The 24,063-nt window shown below is 36.7% G+C and overlaps 1 protein-coding gene across 1 annotated transcript; it reads left to right on the forward strand.

Annotated features, from left to right (window-relative positions):
* Window positions 1-20,955: 20,955 nt before the first annotated feature.
* LOC113316065 lies at window positions 20,956-23,468 on the forward strand. The gene is made up of 3 exons (XM_026564297.1): window positions 20,956-21,552; window positions 21,673-22,741; window positions 22,900-23,468. The coding sequence occupies exons 1-3, from the start codon at window positions 20,956-20,958 to the stop codon at window positions 23,466-23,468; spliced, it is 2,235 nt and encodes a 744-aa protein (XP_026420082.1).
* Window positions 23,469-24,063: the final 595 nt, after the last annotated feature.

Raw genomic sequence — 24,063 nt, forward strand, 5'->3', positions numbered from 1 at the left:
TAGTCGACCTTTACACGAATAAAGGGATGTTTAGAGCTGCAGCTCCGAGCGGAACTTCTTATGGAATGTAGGTTTTAGCAATGTTCCCTGTAATAAAAAAGTACATTTGTTTTTAGATCTTTGTGAAAATTCTTATCTGCATATGTTGATCTCAGGTATGAGGCTCGTGAGTTACGTGATGGTGACAAAAGAAAAATATCTTGGAAAAGTTGTTAGAAGAGTTGTTAAAAATATCAACGAGAAGGTGTCTGAAGTTCTAGTTGGAATGGATCCAACACTGCAGTCCCAAATTGACCAGGCTATGATAGACTTGGACAAAACTGAAAATAAGGTATGAGAGTTTACTTTGTAATTGGGTATCTTTTACATCAAAACATTTTGATATTTAAGTAGTGGGCTACTATACTTAACAAGATATATAGTGGTGGAGACTATCGACACTATCTTCTTGCATACACTTAGCAGATTTAGGGTAAGGATGATCTTTCTCAATGGAATGGTATTCCGGGTATAACGAGCCATATAAGAAACAAGGCTTTAATTTTTCATTTTCTAAGTTATCATAGCTAAAATTCAGAATAGCCAACATTCCATCAGCTAGTCATATGCATGTGTAACTGTCAGTTACACCAAGTCAGATGCATGGGTATCTCCTAGTTACACACATGCATGTGTAACTCTCAGTTACACAAGTCGCTGGTGTACTAAGTTTCTGTATGAATCTGATTTTCAGTGTTTGTAGAGTTCAACGAAAAATTGGTTTCACTTTGATTGTTCTTGTAATATTATTGATTGATTCTTTTTAGTAAATTTTTTCTTTGATCTGATTCTTTAAATGGTTTTGTCAATGAAAACCATGAGAAAGGATTCTTGGGTTATATCTGTATATGTATTTCCTTAGCCTTCTACAACTGAAGTATCTAGTATTCATGTCTCCGAGGTGATTTGTATACGAGCATGTGTAACTTTTAGTTACATTAGGAAAATGCATGTGTAACTCTTAGTTACACTAGGAAAATGCACGTGTAACTGCCAGTTACACTAGGAAGATGCTGAGATTTTGATAGATTTAGTGTGAAATCATACATGAAGTATTGCACGTGAGCTTTTTTTTTTTCCTCATACTTCAGGTTTAGGTTTAATATGTGTAACTTTTAGTTGTTATAGGGTTAAGTTCTTATACTTCAGCTAAGCCTTTTTTGCTGTTTAATTTTGCTTTTCAGGTAACTTTTCGTGCTAAAATTAGTAATGCAAGGTGTTAGATTCAAGATACTGCAGCACAACTCTAGGAGGTAAATCTGAACTCCAAGAAATTTGATTCTCTTCTCAGTTCTTAACATTCTATGAACATCTGTAGCTCTTAGTTACATGAGGAAAATGCATGTGAACTCTTAATTACACTAGGAAAATGCATGTGCATTACCAATTACACTGGGAAGATGTGGATTTTGCTAGATTCAGTTGTGAAATCTAATGTGATTGTGGTTAGAAAGGAAGAAAAAGTAGAACCAGAACCAGAAGTAGTGGTTGTTTCTGGTGCTGAATTCCAATATGAATGTGTAACTAGGAGTTACATTAGTCAGATTCATGTGAAACTATACATTATTGTATGTACTGTTCATTTAATCTTATAAAAACTGATTGTTTGTTGTTATATTTCAGGTTTCCGATAAATTCATAAAAGCTAATTGCTTATTTTTGGTATTGGTCTCGCTGGAATTGAAGTTGACGCTGAATACGCAAGTCAGATACATGTGTAACTCTCAATTACACTAGATATATGCATATGTAACTCTCAACATGCATGTGTAACTTCTAGTTACACATGCTAAAAAATTATTATAAATGAATATTAAAGTAATACATGTATTTTTTGTATGCGTTCTTTTTAATGTCTTTTTTTTGATGTGTAACTTTGCATTACACATGATATAAGGATGTGTAACTTCTGGATACACATACCATATGCATGTGTAACTTCTTTTTACACACTCACACTATACTTTAATAATTTTGGGCCTACATTTAATAATTTTGGGCTTAAATTTAAATTTTATTTAATTTGGGGCTTGACAATATATAAAAGGGCATGGATGTCTTTTAATAACTCGGGGCCTAGATTTAAGCTTTTTTTAATTAAGGACCTCATATTATGGGTTATCCATGGGTTGGGCCTTAGCCTAATTTTCCCAACCAATAAACCATACCCATATTGCTGATGTTGCATCCAGATGTGGCAGGTATAGAAAATGTACATATCTACTCACCAACTTGATTTATCACCGGTTACTATCTAGGGGCATCCCAGGGATCCATACCTATAGGGAAGCTAAAGGACGTCGACTACTTTTTCCAATGCTAAACACCTAATATCTCCAAGATCTTGCTTACAGGTAAGATAAATGAGGAAAAAAAAATACCCGAGACACATTTGCACCAATTATAACAGTGAGCTCATCTCCCATAGCTCTTGAAACATAAGCAAGCGAACTTTTTCACACAATATCAAGTTTGAATGCAACTCAGAGAACTTGGATACACTAAATAATCACACCAAGGGTAAGTTCTAAATATTAATAATCACACCAAGGGTAAGTTCTAAATATTAATAATCACACCAAGGGTATTACTAATCATAATCAACATGACTGGAACTTGAAGTTATTCGACATATTATCAGAGGACGGAAACATAAATCTATGGTAAGGAAGGAACACATGCCAATTAGTATTAAGTGTAGTGATCTACACTACAAATGGATAATCAGACTCAGACCCACAGGATATACACTGTGAAAATGAAGGATAAACCCCAAAGAGGGATGGACAACAAAAAAATAATTCTATTCGATATCTTCAAAGAGGAGTACAGACTCTTTATTAACTAGGGCAACAACTCTACAATATGCCACACACACGAGCTAGCAAGATAACATTACCAAGGGTGCCCCTAACACGGTGGGTGCCCTTAACTACTACATGGGACATGACAAATACCAACCCATCTAAGACATCCTTGTCCTCAAGGATGAGACTGAAGTTGAAATGATTTTCTCTGACTACCTTGCACTTCTCAATCTCCATCTGCTGAATAAGGTTGCCCGCAATCCGAGAAAGTTGTTGTCTTCCATCTGGGCATGAACGTAAATCTTCACGGGTTCTTCGTAATTAGCTTGCACATAGAGCTGTTGACACAAATATACTCCCACCTCTAGCAAAGGAAACTTCTTCTGCCAATTGCTTCTAGAAAATTATAGTTGCAGGAAATCCTACACTACTCCCCTCATATGATTTCATTGTTGATCAACTCATTTTTAGGTTTATATTCTTAATTTTATTGATTAATTTTTGAATGTTCTTACAAGAAAGATAAAGAAGTCAAGAATGATCTCTGCTCTGAACTTTCTCTCTCCTATTTACTTGTTTCTTACTCAAAAAAGATCTCCCCCATTCTTTACAACTCAAATGACTATTTATAAGGAAATACATAGTGGATGACAGCTAATCTTCCCTTTATTTTCGGATATGGTTTGCGACATTCTCGCAACCTTACAGATCTTAATTTCGCAAACTCTCTAATATTCGCAAGACTATCACATCTTTCTCGTGACCTTAGATGACGTCATTTATTCTATCATTTCTGAAACTGTTCTGCGACGCTGTTATACTGTGTCGTTGATAACTTCGCTGAAACATTGTCATTGCGAAATTCTGATCCTACATCTTGCCTCTTCTCATATCTTATCTGCAAAGTAGAGAATGATGTGAGAAATGCCGCAGCTGCTTATCTTTTCATATTCCACATTTATCACACGTACTCTCTCTTCCATTTATTTCTCGACACGTCTTCTGTAACCGCTACTTTTCAACCGCTCACGTCTCTTCGTCTTAATGGTATTTATTTCTTCGAGTAAAAAATCTTCTTTATATACTCTTCTTACCCCTTTTTTCCACTTTTCTTTTTACTCTCTCTTCTATTTTTATTCTCTCATCTCTGCATCTCTGTTATTCTTCTGCAAATTCTGCTGCTGTAATTTTTTCTTCCTTCAATCCCTTTACTTTCTATACATTCCCATACTCTATATTCAAACATGGCTCCAAGTGGTCATAGATATGAGAAGAATTTACAAGATGTCCAAAAAGATCTTGCTGATAAAGGTTTCACACTCTCCACCATTTCTGGTGAGAATGCCAAATCAATTCTTTCTGTCAAGCTTTTCTCTGATCAATATTGTGATGATGAATCAATCATAATTTCGCTAGGTCAGATTCTTGCAGGTCTCCTTTTACTCTTTATAACCCAGATCTTCCTTTATTTTATGAAATTTTCGCTCATTCGGGATTTTCGCGAGCCATCTTCCAACTAAGTGGGGATTGCATCCATCTGATGCTAGAGTTCGCTAATCGTGGTGCTGGTAGAGGATCTCTTTACTCCAAAGAACTTAGGGATCCAAAATTCGCAAACCTAGAGATAGTTGCTGAGAAGTATACAGTGGCGAATTTCTTTGAGAAATACAAACTTATCTCCATGAAGAAAGAGAATACTCGCTGGGGTATTCGATTAAAAAGGAAATATAACATTGATGAAGCCAAAATTCTTATGCAAGATATTTACCGCCATTCTGGTAAAACACAACTCCTCGCCAATCCAAAGATGATAAATGGTGTGTTTTTCCTTTAATGCTAAAGGGACCCTACATTGCTGGATCAAACGTTCTTCCTGCGAATCTCGCTGCATATCAACCTTGGGTTTTCTCTTGGCCCGAGAAGGAGAAAGAGGTATGTTTCTCCCCTTTAACTCATTTTATATTTCTTTATTGATTTTTACTATTCTGTTCGCTAACTCTTGTGACATTCCGCAGATCCAAAAACTGAAGGATAGTTATAACAGGACTGGGAAATCTAGTACCATGTTAGCTCTTCGCTCATACACAGATGAGGTAAGAAATTTTCTCTTATGACTTTAAATAGTACTGTTACTTCCATGCTTCCATTTCTTATTTCTATCTGTGTGTGAAGATTATCGCTGAAGTAGAAGAAACTGCTGATGCTGCGAAGATTGGTGATAAAGGTAAAGCTGCTCTTCGCAGGGAAAAATCAACTGGTCCTCCTCCAAAGAAAAGAAAAGTTTGTTCTTCTTCTCCTTCAAATGTTCCTCCTAACGAAAATTCCGAAAGTGACAAGGGTGATGAGGATAACGATGATCTTACTGCAACTGAAGATTCTCCACCTGAATCTTCTATGGCTAAGCTTTCTGGCCTCTTTTCTGATTCTATACAAGGAATGGGAGATATACAATTCGCAAATACCTGCAAATCTCTCGCTACCCTTTGTGATGTCCCTTTACTAGATGGTGATAGCTCTCTTCGTGGAGTTTCTAGATCAATGACTCCCGACTTCTTGCATTCTCTCAATAGTCTGGTATACTTTTATCCTTTTACTTCTTCATTGTTATAACTCAAAATCTCTTTCTATATTAATATTTTTTTATATATTTTCACAGGCTGGAAAAGCTTCTTTTGCCGTTGCCTCAGATCTAGAGAGAAGACGCGAAAATCTTGAAAAGAAGAATCTTCAACTTCGCAAAAAAATGAAGAATTGGAAGCTGAAGTTAAAGGTCTTCGCGAGAAAAATAGACAATTAGAAATTGATTCTTCCTCGTATAAGAATAAAATTTCTAGTCTTCAACAAGCTAATAATCAGCTTTACGGTATGTTACTTTTATCTTTTCTCTTTATTCATTCACCTATTGTTTTATCTTATTTAAATGATCTTTTTTGCAGACATTTATGGTCTTTCTGATGAAGCTACCCTTCTTCGCTCATTTCCTAATGCCTTTGATAGTGATACCCTTCTTGAACGTCTTAACAATTCCTTAAATAGCTTCTCAAATGATAGAATTTCATCTCTTTCTCTAGATGAACTTAGATCGAAATTTCGCCTCTTAGAAATTGATCATAGATCCAGTTTAGGCTTAGCCAACAGATTTAAGCGTCTCCTTATTGATTCCAAAGAGAAAACCAAAGAGTTAAGAACCAAAATTAGCGGTCTCATAGATGATAAGGATCGTATCTCTGATCAAGGTGCCAAGGCTTTGGCGAAATTCCAAGAGGCTCTCCTTGAAGTTCAACTTGAGCGAGATGAAGCTAACCGCAAGAATATTGAACTCTGCGAAAGGGAAAATCAAATTCGTTCTCGTCTTCTCATAATTAGTGAGGATAAATTTGTCTGGGATGCGAAAATTATAGATGATGCTAGAAAATATTTAGGCGTAAATGTTAGTCTCCAAGTTGAACATACAGCCTTGATTAGAGATATGATTTCTGACAGAGAAGGTTGCTAATTGCTCTTCTTCACTAATCTTTTGCTTCTTATGAATTTTCATCAAGTTAATAATTGATTGTCTTTTGTTCGCAGATTCTGAAAATAAATATCGTGAAAAGATTGAAGAACTTGAAGCTGAAAAGGAGGAACTCGCAAAGAATCTTTCTTCTCGCAACGACAAGTATTCTAGATTAAAGAATCAAATCAAGATCACCGTTGCGAATTTTAAGAATAACACTATGCATTTTCGCAATCAAACCATCCAAATGGTTTGTGATGATCATAATATCCCACATTCTGATTATCCTTGTCTTCTAGAAGAAATCCCACAGAATACTCCCAGTTTGATTATCTCTGATAGCGAAGCTGACGATGAAGAATCTGATAGTGATGGAAGTTCTGATGGTGATGAAGATTCTGACGCAGATGAAGAAGAAAACAAGTCTGATAAGGATAATGAAGGATTAACCAAGAAATAGTCTTTACTTCTTTCTTTGATTCTTTGTAATACTTGTACATTTATTTCTTCCTTCTGTATATTTGTTTTCTTTCATTTTGACCTGCGTAAATTAAAAAAATTCTTCTTTGCAATATAGTTAATCGATATAATCATTAATTCTTGAATTTTTGAGTAAATCTCTCATATGGAGACAAATAACATTTTCTAATTTCATACATTCTCATACTTGCCTCTGTCATTTGAATCCAAATGAGAGATTTCATACAATTTTTCTTATTGTATAATTTCGCAACCTTTTGCGAAGTGAATTTTGTTTCTTTTCTCATTCCTGTGTGGTCTTATTTTGCCTTCCTAATTAAAGGTCTTATTATGCCACCTCTTGTCATTGCGACAAAATCGCAGGACGTCCTTACACTTTCATGCAAAAACCCATTGATATTGCCTTAACTTTTTCTTTTGTATTATAGCCTCTTCAGGAATGTTGCGACAATATGACAGGCCTAAATATTCTTGCGAAAATAAAGCCGCATGACATTGCCGTCTTGCGACGAAATCGCAGGACATCTTCGCACTATCATGCGAAAACCCATTGATCTCGTCTTATCTTTTTCTTTTGTATTATTGCCTCTTCAGGATTGTTGCACAAATATGACAAGCCTTGATATTCTTACGAATAAAAATCCTTATGACATTTGCGTCTTAAGACACTTATCAGCTCCCTAATGGAGGGTGCCGCCCTTATCTTCCCCCTAGTTGCCCCTTCAAGGAGGCGTACTTCTACCATACAAGGTTAGCTCCTCCCATCCAGTCTTAACAACAACCAGTTGTTTTTGCAGCCTCTTATACCTTTTACCTATAGGGTTTATGGTTGCGAGATTGCACCCTAAGTGGGGTTTTCTTCAGGCCGAGTGCAGTATGAGTCGAGACTTGTCAAGAATGGCAAGGACGCTTCAAACGCCCCCGGAACTCTTGACTCAACCGTGTACCTCGGCGCCTTGATCAGATTATGCACTCCTTGGGAGAGTCCTTATTACCTTAGTCGCCCAACCTAAGTCATATGCTTAAGCTGAGAATCCAAGGTGCCTCTGCCGAATGGGCTTTATTGACCCCAAATCTCCATGACTCAGGTTCCGGTGACAGTGTAGCCTTTCCCTGAGCCATGCAATAGGTACCCCCTTATATGACGTACTTTAGGTCTTACATTTTCCTCTTGCGAAATTGTATTCGCGAACTAGGGTGTACGCCATAAAGGTTCGCCTCTTTCTGTTTTGTCATTCTTCTCTGATTATTTTCTGTAAAATTTATTATCTCTGTGAGAGTATCGCAAATCATTATATTGTATCTGAATTTCGCAATCTCAATTTTGTTGTTCAATCAAATGTGTTTTTGAGAATTTTACTTATTGCGAGATTATCGCAACAACTTAATCATTCATACATTTCTTGTTTTTATTACCTTTGCCATCCTCTGCTTCTTTATTATTTTCTGCTACTGCTTCCTTTGTAGTGGTATGTTCATCCTTTTTATTCTGAGCTAGCATTAATTTCGCAACATCTCTTCTCCTTTCTTTTCGATTGTATCCACCATCAACCTCTCACTTCTTTGTACATCTTTGATTTTGTGTCGCCAGTTTTCCTTCTTGTTTGCTCTTCCTTCGCAAGATTCTATCTCAGTTTTGTAACATCTCTTTCCTTCAACCCAATCTCCCTTTATGATTCCTACACCATTGGGGTGAGGGAATTTGATACATTGGTGGAAAGTTGAAGATACACCTAGAATCCCATGTAGCCAAGGTCGACCAATTAATAACGACACAGAATGAGATTTCAGAAGATATTCCCTTCAATGGAATTTGCACAGTAACCTCCCCTTTAGGCTTGTTAGCAGTATCATTAAAACCATATATCTTATATGTTGATGGTATAAGATCATCATCTCTTCCACCCATGGTTTTATAAGTATGATAAAATAAGATGTTCACAGAGCTTCCAGTATCGACTAGAATTCTATTGATTGCCCATGAATCTTCAGCTTCATCATCCTCATCTTCTTTTAGTTTTGGATTAATTTCTAATTTTATTACCAATGGATTGTCATGCACCTCTTCTCCTTCGGGAATTTCTTCTGCAGTAAAAGAAATGATCCGTTTCTGCCATTCCTCTAGTGGCGAGATTTTCGCAATATTCATAATTTCTCTTCCATTATTATCTCTTGCGAACACTCTACACAAAACATTAACATGAAAATCTTCAATTGTCTTATATGAATGTACGATAGAGTGACAGAATAGATTTTTTGCTTTTGCACCAACTTCTATGAAGAATGTTTCTTTCTTTTTCATCGTATTCACTTTGTGATGTTCTGGCGGTGGTGGTAATGGTTGAGATTGCGGATGCCCTACCAGAAAGTCGTTTAGTTTTCCTTGATTTATCATTCTCAAAATGAATCTCTTTACATTTCTGCAATCGTTTGTGGTATGTCCATGAAAATGATGATAAGAACAAAATTCATGATTTCTGTGGTTTGGAAGTGGTTCCGTTCCCATGTTCCATGGTGTTGGTATATTCTCCATCAAAATTATAGCTTCCCATATCTTCTCCACACTTGCCTTTAGAGGTGGCATCTTGATTTCTTCCCATATTATTTTGTGACCTCCTTGTCCTCTATTAAAGTTTGGTCTTTGACCTCCATAAGTTTCTTGCGGTTGATCGAGTCTTTGAATCTTATTATTTCCTCCACGATTGTAGAAATTTCTTTCTCTTTCATACTCTTCTTGATCTCGGCTCCCCATAGCTACCAATTTCTGCTGATTGTTACTTGTCACCTTTTCTTGTTATACTTGCGAAGTATTCTCCACTGTGTTTATTAGCTTGGGTAATAAGCTTTCATTCGTTGTTTGTGAGCTGGTGTTCGCAACTGGATATGATTCCATTTCATTTTGTCTTTCCTCTAGAGCAATGCATTCTTCTTGAAGTTCTCACAATTCAGTCATTGTAATCGTATTCTTGATTCTGAAAATTTGGACATACAACAAGTTTGTTGCAAACATAGCATTGATAAATGATAATATGAGATATCTCTCATCTACAAGGCCAGCCATTTCGCTACACATATTTCTCCATCTTTTAGTCAAGTGATAAAAATATTATTTCATTGCCGACAAGCAACTCAAGTTTCTTATATTTTCTAAAACAAAAAGTCTTCGGCTGCTTGAAGCTACTTGTCACCGCTCTAGGAGCTATACTTCCATTCTGCACCCGGTTATCTATTATGATAATGACTACAGCTTCTTCTTTTTCCCATTGTAGCACCTTGATCCCCTTTTTCATAACTGCACGGTCTTTTACTAGTTTAGAATCAAGTACTACAAAATTCCTTTAGATTCTCTGTATTAACATTGTTTGCACCTTTACAGATGTTCCGCCATTGCACCTTGTCTTGTTACCATTCTGAACTTGTACCTTACCTACCAGGAATATAAGAATTTGCTTGAACTCATGATGCATCAGGTTCAGTATCTTGTGAATGACGATAAGAAAATTCACTTTCTTTACCACCAGTTCTGTCCATTTATAACCTTTTGTTGCCTGGTACCACAACACACATAGTTGTTCATAAGGAATTCCATCAGCATTTGTGGTTTCATTCTTGAACCCCACACCTCGTTTGCAGAACTCCACTCATCTATAACATCTGTTGTTTGGAAATGGCAGACCTAATACTCGAGTGTGAAAAGTGAAGTACTATCGAACAACAGTCAAGGCTAGAATACCCAGCTCAGTACATTTCAAAAATGCCTTAATATTCTCCTCCTCAACCTCTAATTGTCCAACATACAGAGCTCCAACATCTTCAATACGAAAGCCCATTTGAGAAACAATGAAAGAACACAACTGACTGCGAAGGAATTTTCCACTATCAGCAGCCATTGGATTATATAACTCTCTTTTATAATTCGCAAAGGATGAAGCAAAATCTGACATTTTCCGTCTCTCATCACATACACCAGCACCATCTGGATTTCTATAAATTCCCAGGTCAGCTACATAACGAGGATAGCTGCAATCGAACAATAACATAACAATGGTAACCAAGAGCGCTATCATCACCATCTCTCTTAGTTCTGTCGTGCCCAGTCGAGCCAGTTTGGACTTTTCTTTTAGGACCCACGCATCATTTTCGACTAAATTGAATTCAATAATCGGTGAGAAGAAAAATGATCCCATAATTCCCATAGCAGACAAGGCTCTTTCAACGGCTTTCACAACCTCTTTTGATTCAATCTTGTCTTGCAATCTGCCCGAACTATGTAGAGCACCACCCACCATTGCCTCATTTTCTACGACCTTGTTCAGGATAGCCCTTCCCCATTCAGATGATTCCATTCTGCTGGAACACCACCATGGTACATATAATAAACTCAACAATAAGCTTTTGACAAGTGTAGATAAACCATGTTTAACTGCTGATAAGCTGATAATAATCACAAATACTTCTATAGGACCCATATTGTACTTTCAAAATTTTCACTTCTCTGTACTGATCAAAACCATATAGAGATCGAAGTGATCTAGGTAACTCAATGAGGAGCCAGATAGTACCACCACCATGTCTCACAATCCATAAGCCGAAAGTAAACAAGGTTAATTCATATCCTGTTAAGAAGGGAAATAGGTTGTACTGTCGAATGATTACCTTCCAAGCCTCTTTCAAAATTTTCACTTCTCTGTACTGATCAAAACCATATAGAGATCGAAGTGATCTAGGTAACTCAATGAGGAGCCAGATAGTACCACCACCATGTCTCACAATCCATAAGCCGAAAGTAAACAAGGTTAATTCATATCCTGTTAAGAAGGGAAATAGTTTGTACTGTCGAATGATTACCTTCCAAGCCTCTTTCAGTTGTGTACGGCGACTGATATATTTAGCAAACAACTTGCTGACATCACCATTCTTAATCTCTTTATCCAACCGAAACACCGAGCCCTCAAACATCTTACCACCATCACTTTGGTCACCGTATTTAACAAACAGAACCATATTCGTGGAATAAATTACCACTGCGAAACGGTACCCAAGTTTGAAATTAAGCTCATAAGCATATTTTCCATCATGACCATCCACGAAATTCAATCCATTACCAACAAATAAACAAGGAGCAACGCAGAATTTGGGAATATTTCCCTTATAAGAAAAACACCTCACAACAGATTCAATTGGTTTACCACGATCAATAAGATTCGAGCAAAACCAAAGCCACAGCGAAGACATTTACCTCTACACATCTTCGCACAATAACAATTGTCACCATCTATAAAGATTAAAAACGTATTTGATATCACCAGCAAACGTTCTAGCCGGCACTAATGAACAAAATTCGACACCATTTCATCAGTGTATCGATCCACTAAAATAGATCCCTCTAAATCTCTTCCTAGATCAAATATCAGTCGAGTATACAAATCACTGGATGAAGTATCACACATAGAAGTAATTTGAGTTAGGTGTGTGACGAAATACAACCTGTTAATAGCTTCAAACTGCTTTCCACGATCAAATAACCTTCTCATAACTTCGCAGTGAAGCATTTTATCAAACATATACCAAACAGTAGTAAAAACACCATCAATCGCTAGCATACAAGCAACTGAATCACTAGAAAACCCATTTGATTGATACCCACCATGATAAACCAGCTTTTGAACAATTTTCCTATACAATCTATCCAAAAATTGAAAACCCATGCAATCAGGAAACCTCAATTTAGAATCAAACTTCAATCTGTATTTTCCACGATCGAATAAGCAACGAGAAGAATTCATAATACTGGAAGAATAGTTACCCATTAATAGTCTGTGAGTTAGGGTTAATAGTACCTGTTTGAGACTCTCCTTGCTCAATTTGACAAAATTCTTCTTAACGAAATCATTAACTACAGCTTTGGAAATTTCATGAAATTGAAAACTCAAATCAGCATCTGAATCCTCTTTTTCTTCAAAGAAATAAGAAGGAATTAACCCAAAATCGGAAGATTCTTCTTTCTCTTCTTCACCAATTTTATCCACTGTTACAGATGATTGCTTAGGAATTGTTGTAGTACCCTTAAAGTAAAGGATCAATATCAACCTCTTCCTTGCCTTGTCCACGAGCTGAGAAAACTTCTTAAGATTGCACTCTCTGGTTGGAGATTGATTCTCTTCATGGAGATTGATTCTCTTCATAATGAAACCGATACAAACAACAAAAATTTTCTAATTCTGCTCTTGTTTTACCTTCTTTCTTCAAGGCTTCGAGCTGCAGCGGTGTATCTTCTTCAAGCTCCGCCATGGAAAATTTCTAAGGACCGGAACTGCTCTGATGCCAATTGTAGTTATCTACACTACAAATGGATAATCAGACTCAGATCCACAGGATCTACACTGTGAAAATGAAGGATAAACCTCAAAGAGGGATGAACAACAAAACAATAATTCTATTCGATATCTTCAAAGAGGAGTACAAAATCTTTATTAACTAGGGTAACAACTCTACGACACGCCACACACAACGTGCCACACACACGAGCTAGCAAGCCAACATTACCAAGGGTGCCCCTAACACGGTGGGTGCCCTTAACTACTACATGGGACATGACATTAAGTCTAGGTATTCTATTAGGTATTACATTAAAAAAAAATGCACTGATATATGTTAGATTCTGCAAGATATTTCTATATAAATTGATAAAATTACCAATTGCCGTCGAAGTTATACCAGAAGGTGTATTGGATTCACTCACTCATCATATAAGACCTTCCGGTTCCTATCAAAAAGATTAAAAATAAACAAATTAATTTATTTCTCTAACTATTTTCTTTGTTTATTCATCAAACTTCAATTTGAAATTGATCTGTCTCACCAAGGTATTTGATTCCCAAAGAAGAAGAAATAGCAGAAGAAAGTAATCAGAATGACTTAGTCCCTCGCTGCGAAAATCAAAATATAAAGATGTGAACCTTATTCCTCGATAATAAACTCTTTTTATGATGAAAAATAAACCAAAATTAGTACCTCTGAGAATCAAATGTGCTTAAACCTTATCCATCAAAAATAATGTTAAGAATATATTACCTTTAGGCGGGGACTCCATTATGGAGATCGTCTTTTGCTTGATTTATGTTAGTGAGAAACAACAAAAGAGATCCTAAAATCAGTTACCTGTTATATATCAATCGACCAATTAGGAATTTTATAAACCAAAAGTAAAAAGAACGTGAATGCACAAAATTAGATAACCCAATCATCAAATAGTCCTATTATCAGCTACAATAAGAGAAACAACGGTAGCGGAGTCCTAATCGAGCTAAACCAATGCTTCACTTACTCTGAAATCCATGAGGTCAATAATAACACTTATGCTAACTGTTGATTTTTTTTTGTGTGTGCTGACAAAATTGGGAAACACGGAGAGCGGGAGAGAGGTTTAAGGCAGAAAGAGATCCGGGGACAGGAACGATGAACACATAATTTTTATTGATTTGAAAAATATATATCTATGTAACAGAATCCCGTGTTTTTTTAAAAAAAAATTGGTATTACTTTTTGAATACCGTGAGCCTTTCTGGGTCGTCTAATGATTATTATTCCATACGGAGCTTCCCGACCTTTGGATCAGGTCTATATTAAACGTCGTATGTCTGATAGCTTTTGTCATCATGGTGACAAACACCATACCTTTTTATAACAACAAGTAGAATGTACGTGCGTTGCACGTCAAACGTTGGGTTTCAAATACACCAATCCGGTTAGACCATTCCATGTCACATAAGAAATGATGGAGAAAGCAAGTCACGAAAAGTTCTCTTGCGACTAAGAGACTGCAAAATTCCTAAAGCATGTTTTTAGAAAGTTTCGTTCTTACTGCAACATTATTCTAATTCATACACATTCACACAGTCATGATTCTCTAATATTACCCTTATAGGTCAGTTGTTGGCTTAGAGCTTTGAAATACTCAAGCAAACAAAGTCTTGAAAAAAATTGAAGGTCAAAGAAATGATAATGCCTTCCTGCATGATCAAAGTTATCGGATTTTCTTAGACATTAATCAACATTTACAAAGAACGAAGAGAGTTCAAAAAATGTTACCAAGGCTAAATCAATGGATTGCACTACTAACAATCAAAGGCACGATTCATTATCAAATCCAAAAAAAACACTCAAAAGGACATCCATATCAAACTTTATGTTGAATCATAAAGTAAGTAGATATATGAGTCATAAGCTTTAAAGAAAGAGAGAAATATCTCGTTCAATTCATCAAACAACAATCGATAAAATTTTACAGATTTGCATGCATAAGTGTAAACGAACTTGACAGATTTCCCAGGCTCACTACTAAGTGATAAACAATGTCCAGCTTTATTTTAACAAATCTAGCAAATAGAATCACTGATGCTCAAAATAAGATCTCGATAGAGAGCTTAAATCATATCAGATTCATAAAGAAAAATCTAAATCAATTCATATACAACCAAGATCTAAACCCAAATCAATTTTGAAATCAAATCCAACACAATAGAAATCATAATATAAGGCTTAGTCCTATGGGCTAAATATTTAGCGGCTAGATTGGTCATCCACGTCAGATAGGGCAACCTCCTAACCGCTATGGGATGGTCAATGTAGCAGTGAAACGCCGAACAGTAGAGCGTTTGGGGAACGCCGAACCAACCGACGTTTGACCATAGTCAGCTAAGTTGACGCGCCGCTCTGTTCGGCGTTGAGAAGACTCGATACATTCAGAGAAGACCAGTTGGATATAGTTTCGACAAAGAAATGTGATAGACATGTATGTCAAGATGTTACGAAAGAGTCTCGCAGTGTAAGCTTTAGAGGTAGTTTCAAAGATATTGAAAAGTATTATAAAATTGTAGTGCAAGATAATCTGGTAGCAAAACAATTTTGTGATAATTGTGGCTTTTCCTCTGTTTTTGAGTTTGATTTCGCCAATGGGGATAGAGCCTTAGTTGAAGCCATAGATGAGAGAGACCCGTCTACAAATTATGGAAGAACGAGACTTTAGCCCGTAATGGATTGGACCCTATCCCCTAAACTAAAGTGATAATGTTTTAAGTTATTTAGAAGTAGGATTTCAATTTCAATGTAGCTTTTTATGTTTTAAGTTATTTTAATTTAATGTATTTTTTAAATTTATTCTAAACATTTGTTTTGCAATGTAATGGAAGATTACAAATTCTCAAACGGCTACATTTACTTTGATAAATTTTCAAATTTTGAAACAAACTACGATTGAAAGAAATTGCAAAACATGTAGAAATATAATTCTAGGAAAAAATAGCCGTTGGTTAAAAAAATATTCAAGCGCTGGATGGTGCAGCGTCAGAGAAGAACGCCGAATGGAACAACGTCCAAACTAGCGCCTAACAGTTCGGTGTTGATTCTCTGGAATATTCGCATAACGCCGAATCATCCAGAGTTTTTGTCACTTTTTGACCGCCGCACTGTTCAGCGTTTCAATCTCGCTGATAGTTAAACTGCGAGCAAATGCTAGAAGAGAGAAGTAGCCAGATAGAGTGTTAACTTTTTTCCCACACTTTTTTCTTGATTTGCAACACTTTTTGGCCAATCTAGCAATCAAATCTAGCCCGTAGGGTTAGCCTAAGTAGATTGATATTATTACCAGCGCATGATTAGAAGAATCGGTACGATTAGACGATGAAAAAATCACCATTCTGCAACTCTAGAAGAACCTCTCGGGGAGAAATCATCTTTTTTACGTTTCTGGTCCTTACAAATATATAAATAGTATTTCAGTTTTAGTCCTCCCAGTTGTTGCTTGTTTACAGAGAGATCCATGTCGATCAAACGACTGATTTTTAAGAACTTCAAATCGCACGACATAAATCAAAAGTACGTGGGTAGACCAAACATACGTGCGGGGTACGAAACATACGTGCAGGAGGCGAAAAATATGTGCGGAATACCAAAAATGGCTAAGGATTTTGTTTCCCTTGCTGACATTAAAGGGGGGAAGATGATAGATATATCTCTGCCTTCCCTGATTTCTCCATCTACACCACATCCAAACACAGGCTAATATTTGCTCAGCTGAAGCTTGGCCCAAAATAACTAGAACAAGCCCATGAAAGAACCATCAGTCACAAAACTGACAAGTTATTCCAGCACCTAGGGCTGCACAAGAACCGGTTGAGATGACCTGGACTGGAGTGGAACCGGAAATACCGGACCGGGACCGGACCGGAACCGGTGTAGCCGGTACAGACACCGGTACTGGAAGTTGAGAACCGGCCTACACCGGTACATACACCGGTTCTTGGGGAGGACCGGACTTGAACCGTACCATAAGTACCGGTTAGTGTGAGCCGTAAGATCTAGATATAGATTTAATCTCAATCGTCCTTACTAGGTATAGTATAATAGACTATCGAGTTCGAGAATCAATTCATTCATCTTCTTCTTCTTTTTTTTCTCTCGAAGAGCAGCAACAACATCTCTTCTTAACTCTTCTCTCTGTTCGATACTTCGATTGGTTCTTCTTCCTTACCATATCTGAGTCTCAGGTAATTATTCTGCATCTTCTTCTTCAATTTGTTTGAATCTTCATGGATTGATTTAGGGTTTGAATGGATTTGAAATTGATTAAGGGTTTGATTGAATATTGTTTTGTTTGAGATTGATTTGGGGTTTTTAGGTTTGTTTGAATATCGTTCTGTATGAGATTGATTTGGTGTTTTTAGGGTTTGTTTGAATATAGTTCTGTATGAGATTGATTTGGGGTTTTTAGTGCGTCTGGCTTGAACTTCTCTTTTCTATTCTTTTTCATACTAGCAGAGTACCAGTGATGCCCTCGATTTGTAATTTGGTGCTTGAGCTTTTGAATGAAAATACATGGTTGTTTCTAAACCCTTTTAGTCTTGTTTCATTGCTTTTGAAAGATTTTACAGATTCATTTAACTAGCAGAGTAGCAAATGCAGGGTACTCTACATCTTCTGACAAATTAGTAAATTACCATTATTTAATAATGACTGAAATTTGATAGTCTGAATTTTTACCTAAATTATTGTATGTTCTTGCTTTTTGACAGTTACTCAGTTAATGTTTTTCCTTACAATGCATTATTTTATCTCAGTCTAACATTGTGTTTGTATTTTATGTTTGTTAGATTCCACATCAAATGCAACTCCGACTACAAGTACAACTCAACACATAGAGGTTGGATCATCCTCTCAAGCTGCATCTCACACAAATGATGAAACTGAAACTGCAACTCCAACAAGTACAACTGAAGCAGTTGAAGTTGAAGATAGCAAAAAGAAGCACGGCAAAGTGAGATCAAGTGTTTGGTTGGAAATGACTAGGATAAATGATACTCATGCTGAATGTCATCATTGCCACAGAAGATAGGCTGCTCACAATGAAGTAAATGGCACTGCTGGATTACAAAAGCATTTGAATAGATGTCCATAAAATCCCAACAGCAAGGTTGGTAGCTTTCTGTGTAGTCTTTTTTTAAGGTTGTTTTCTTATGTAACAACTTCCTTAAATTTATTCTTGAAAACTTTGTTCGAGACAGGACACAATAACTATACATAGGAGTAGAAACAACTTTCTTTGTATGCATATGAAAGTAGTATTGATTGCAATCTCTTAAGAAATGATGCATTTTTGAAGTTGTTGATGTGGGGATGCTGAGTATGTATTGTGGGGATAAAACTGAATGGTATATATGGTTGTTGTTGCAGGCAGGAAGGTACATAAGGAGTTGGTAGTTGCAGGTAGTGACTCAGATTAACAGAAGCAATGCAGTGAAGAAGTGGTGCTTTGATGACTGGATGGATGAGTTGGTGAGGAAATGGTGCTTTGGTTCAGCTGAACAAAGCAATGCAGTTTAGCTGTTTAAGTACTTAGAATAATCTAATTAGTATTATGAACTTATGGAAATTGAAAATATGTAACAGAATGAACTGTTTTTTAGCATTATGAACTTATGAAACATTGAACTTATGGAAAATTGGAAACGTTATTTTTAGTATTTTGAATTGTTTCTTTTCAGGTAAAAAATCCGGTACCGTACTTGTACATGAGTACCGGTACAACACCTGGTACAAGTACAGGTATCGATACTCAAATTTCAGTACCGATCAACACCATGTACAGGGACCGGTTCCATGGGAGAATCGGGTCGTACCGGAGTATGTTGCAGCCCTACCAGCACCTACAAGACACGACATGTTCACATCTAGTCTCGACTCACACATTGAACCATGGGCAAATAACCTCACAGCCTAAACCGTTTTCTCGGCCAACACCAGCGCAACCAATTTCAGCTAATCTTGACTGCAATCCCACATTTAGCAGCAACAAACTCATGCTCTTCTTGATAAAACAGATTCAACCCCATCCATTTACAGCTCCATAATCTCACCATACCACCTGACTTAAATCATCCACCATCTCTTACGTTTAGCCTGCAACACCTCGTCTACCGGCACCAGTTACCACTGCACTTCATCCCAACTGCAACAACAATTCAGATCCTTGTTCTTCCTGACTTGTTTATTCACTGCAATCATTCCCAACAATTTCATACATACTGCATCACCAACATTCCTTCTCCCTTCACTATTTCAGGTTCTAATCTCCACCGGCAGACAACCCACCAGCAAAACATAAACCCCGTCTCCTTCTCGGCTCAACCACACTGTCACAGCAAACACAAATCATCCTATACTTCAACTCCAGCTCCTGCAGTTAAGTCCTCACTATAACACAATAATACTTGCAACTACAACAACAACCATCATCCTCAGCTTTCTGTTCAATCCAACCCATTCAGTCGCAGCAATTCCTTCAAGTCCATCTCCACTTCAACAGTAAACACCAGCTTGACTGATTTCCTTGTACTTTGAGTTCCCTGCATATTCAGTTCGTTCCAACCATTCAAACATAATGAATCAAGGGGAACAACACCATCTGCTTCTCACCCAAATTACATCTCCATTCTACCATAACTTAGCCATAGTAACAATATTTTCTCCAGTTTCACCTGCATATAGTTGCAACATCAATAAACTGCGCCAGATGTCGCCATCCATCATTGCCTGTTAATTTTCTGACCAAAACCTTCACAAACAGACCACAACACTCACGAGTTCTTCTTGCTAGTAACTCAGCCCTTTCTTGTTCTTCATTCAACATTTGCAGTTACATTGTTCATCACCACTGCAAACACATCTCAAATTTCAGTCAAAATCGAACCATCCTTTCATCAGCAGCCATGAAACCCATCGATCTCTTCCACCACCAGCAACACCTCGTTTTAATCTCATCTTCTTTCTGAATTTGAAGTCTGAGAACAACCCCAATTTCCAAATCCTTTGTAAATACTCCTCATGATCTTCTCATTCTCGATTTAGGTTAAAATCTCTCCAGCCCTGCCTCCCTCTTCTCTCACAGAAGCAACAGACTGAAATTGGGGAAGAAAAATGCTCTCTTCTTCTCGACCTAGTTGATAAGGTCAAAATATATGGGACGGTTATTGGCACCCCACGCGTTAGGATAAGGGCCACCTTATTATCCATTCAGCTGTGACCGACAGTTTAGTTTCCTGCCTAATTCTTCTTTTTAATGCCTCAGAGAGTTGTGTGCTTGCTAGTGTTGCAATGCCATATTTCCATATTTTGAACAACTACTTTAATTAAGACAACCTATAATTAGTTTACGTGCTTCACAAGTTAGTTTGATTATAAATACTTAGAATTCAAGTCTGTTTAGGCAATCAATCAATATACAATCGTTTTTTCTTTTAATTTTTGTTATTCTGAGGTTGCTTGTCCCAAATCAAAAGGGTTATTTCTCGATTTTCTTAAGTTTTGTGTTACTCATCTCTTGGTTAGGTTTAGAATCCTGACATCTGGTATTTCAGAGTAGGTTCGATTTTTCACCCAATTTTTTTTTATGACGATAACTGAGGAGGTTCAAAGTCTAAAAACAAGCCAGGAAACTCTCACCAAATCAGTCAATGATTTCATGCATGCTATGGCAGAAAGTCATGATGATTTGGAAGGATCTATGGAACTTTTATTTGCTAGATTACAGTCTTCGAACACCAAACATATGGCTGCGCTAATGGACGATAATAGGCAATGGCTACTATGCTGCAAGCAAATAAGCAAGACATAGATTCCCTTGGTGATACTATCGCTAGAAGTATGACACAAATTCTTTTGCCACGTTTTCCTCTTAATACAACTCCACCTGGTTTTACTACTCCTCATGGCAACAATGGTGCGCTTGGTTCCACTGGTGGAATTAACTTTACAGATAATATTTCTCCTCTTCGAGCAGCACCCATCAATTTGAAGTTCCCTACATTTGATGGAAAAGATCCAGCAAGATGGATTTTTCAAGCTGATCAATACTTCAATCTACATAATGTTGCTGAAGCTTACAAAATATCAATTGCTACTGCTCACTTTAAGGGAGAAGCCAATGCTTGGTATAGATGGGTTCAAGGAAAGGTAACAGACGCTACTTGGTTGCACTTTTGTTCTCTTATTTGTGATCGTTTTGCAGATAAAAAGTTTGTCAATCCTCGTATGGCTTTATCCACAATATTTCAAATTGGTTCAGTACGTGACCACATTGCAGAATTCGAACAAATTTTGAATTTTGTAACTGATTTACCTGAAGAATATATTATTGATCTTTTTATTCGATCCTTAAAAACTGAGATTCGATCTGTTGTTTAAGTATTGGAGCCTCCAACTTTGTCAATGGCTTTCAAGAAAGCTATTAAGCAGGAAGAATTTTTACAAAATTCTTCTTCCTAAACTTTTGCTCGACCAAATCCTTTCCGACAGATCCTTAAATCAACAGGTGCACAACAGCGAAGAAATACTATTCCTCCTGGAGCTAAACGCTTAACGTTAGAAGAGCAACGTATAAGAAGAGATCAAGGTCTTTGTTTCAACTGTGATCAGTTATACAAACCAAGTCATCTATGTGAAAAACCTAAACTACTTATTTTAGAGGGTGCCCCAGAAGACTCTGAAGAAGATATTGAACTCATTAATGAGACCCAGACAACTACCATTAATGAAACTGAGGTTTCTTCTCCAAAAGAACCTGCAACTACTATTTCATTACATTCTCTATTGGGTTCTCCTTTTCCCAACACAATGCGAATTCAAGGTCATATCAAAGGCCAAATTATTACAATTCTCATCGATTCTGGATCCACCCATAATTTCTTACATCCCACAATTGCTAAGAGATGTGGCTTTATTGATCAATCTACTTCTATCCGAGTAATGGTGGGTGATGGTGGGTTTCTTGAGACTCAAGGATCATGTAAAAATATTCCAGTTAAGCTACAAGATTATAGTTTCTCTACGGAATTTTTTCTCTTACCAGTAAGTGGTTGTGATGCAGTTCTTGGGGTTCACTGGTTACGATCTCTGGGGAATATCAGTTGGGATTTTTCAAAGTTACAAATGCGATTCAACTCAGCTGATCGCAATTACCTTCTCATTGGTGATAACTCAACTTCCGTAGTGTTGCTTGACAATATCTCAATGCAGAAACTAATTCATCATGAACATCAGGGTATTCTTCTACAATTGGTTCCTACTTCTGGTTCTTCCACAACTACTTCAAAGGTATCTATAGAAATTTCAGAACTCTTATCTAGTTTTTATGATATTTTTTGCACTCCTACTTCTTTACCACCTTCAAGATTGTATGATCATCATATTCCTCTACTACCAAACATTGCCCCTATTAATGTCAGACCTTATCGATACCCTCACTTTCAAAAGGAAGAAATTGAGAAAATTGTGCAAGAATTACAAACATCAGCGTTCATTCGGCATAGCTGTAGCCCATATTCTTCTCCAGCATTATTAGTACGCAAGAAAGATGGCACTTGGTGTATGTGTGTCGATTATAGAGCATTAAATAAGGTTACTATGAAAGATAATTTCCCATTCCTGTGGTTGATGAATTGATTGATGAAATTCATGGTAAAAAGGCATGTGTTTTGGATATCATCAGATAAGAGTATATGATTCAGACATTGAAAAAAACAGCTTTTAGGACTCATGATGTCCATTATGAGTTCCTAGTAATGCCGTCTGGGTTATCTAATGCTCCTGCAACATTTCAGAGCCTCATGAATGATATATTTCGCCCTTATCTTCGCAAGTTTGTTCTTGTATTTTTTGACGATATTTTGATATACAACAATTCTATGTCTGAATATCTTCAACATCTACAAATTGTTTTTCAATTACTCACGGAAAACAAGTTATTCCTCAAAGAATCTAAGTGTGATTTTGCTAAGACATCAATTAGTTATTTAGGGCACATTGTTTCAGCAGATGGAATTGCAGTTGAACCTGATAAAATTTCAGCTATCACAAATTGGCTCATTCCTTCTACAATCAAAGATCTCAGAGGATTCTTAGGATTAGCAGGATATTATCGAAAATTTGTGTGTGACTATGGGAAGATAAGTGCTGCACTGACCAAACTTTTGAAGAAAGATTGCTTTACTTGGAGTGATGAAGCTACAGAAGCTTTCAACAAGTTAAAACTGGCTTTAACCACTACTCCTGTCTTAGCATTTCCAGATTTCTCTAAAGATTTTTATTTGTAATGTGATGCTTCTGGGAATGGATTAGGAGGAGTGCTGATGCAATCTGGTAAGCCTATTGCATTTTATAATAAACCATTATCTGGAATTTTTTTGAATTTGTCAGTCTATGATAAGGAGATGTTAGCTATTGTCTCTTCAGCGTAAAAGTGGAGACCCTATCTACTTGGCCGTCACTTTAAAATTTACACAGATCATAGAAGTTTAAAATACTTCTTGGAGCAAATATTATCTTCTATTGATCAACAAAGATGGTTATGTAAACTCATTGGCTATGACTATGAGATAATTTATCGAAGTGGATCTTTAAATAAAACTGCAGATGTTCTTTCACGATTAGCTGATATTCATCTACTAGCAATCACTGCTCCTGTGTTTGAAGGGATTAATGACATCATTACTGAATTCCATAATGATGCTGAACTCAGTATTCTTATCAATAAAATTTAGCAGTCTACAACTATGCAATCCAAATATTCTTATAATGATGGTGTTCTCCCGTTATAAAGGGCTTATTATAGTACCTCCTTCATCTGCTTGGTATACCAAATTACTCCATGAGTTTCATTCTTCTCCTCTTGGTGGTCATTCGGGATTT

This window comes from Papaver somniferum, chromosome 10, assembly GCF_003573695.1.
Source record: "Papaver somniferum cultivar HN1 chromosome 10, ASM357369v1, whole genome shotgun sequence".
NCBI classification, from domain to species: Eukaryota; Viridiplantae; Streptophyta; class Magnoliopsida; order Ranunculales; family Papaveraceae; genus Papaver; species Papaver somniferum.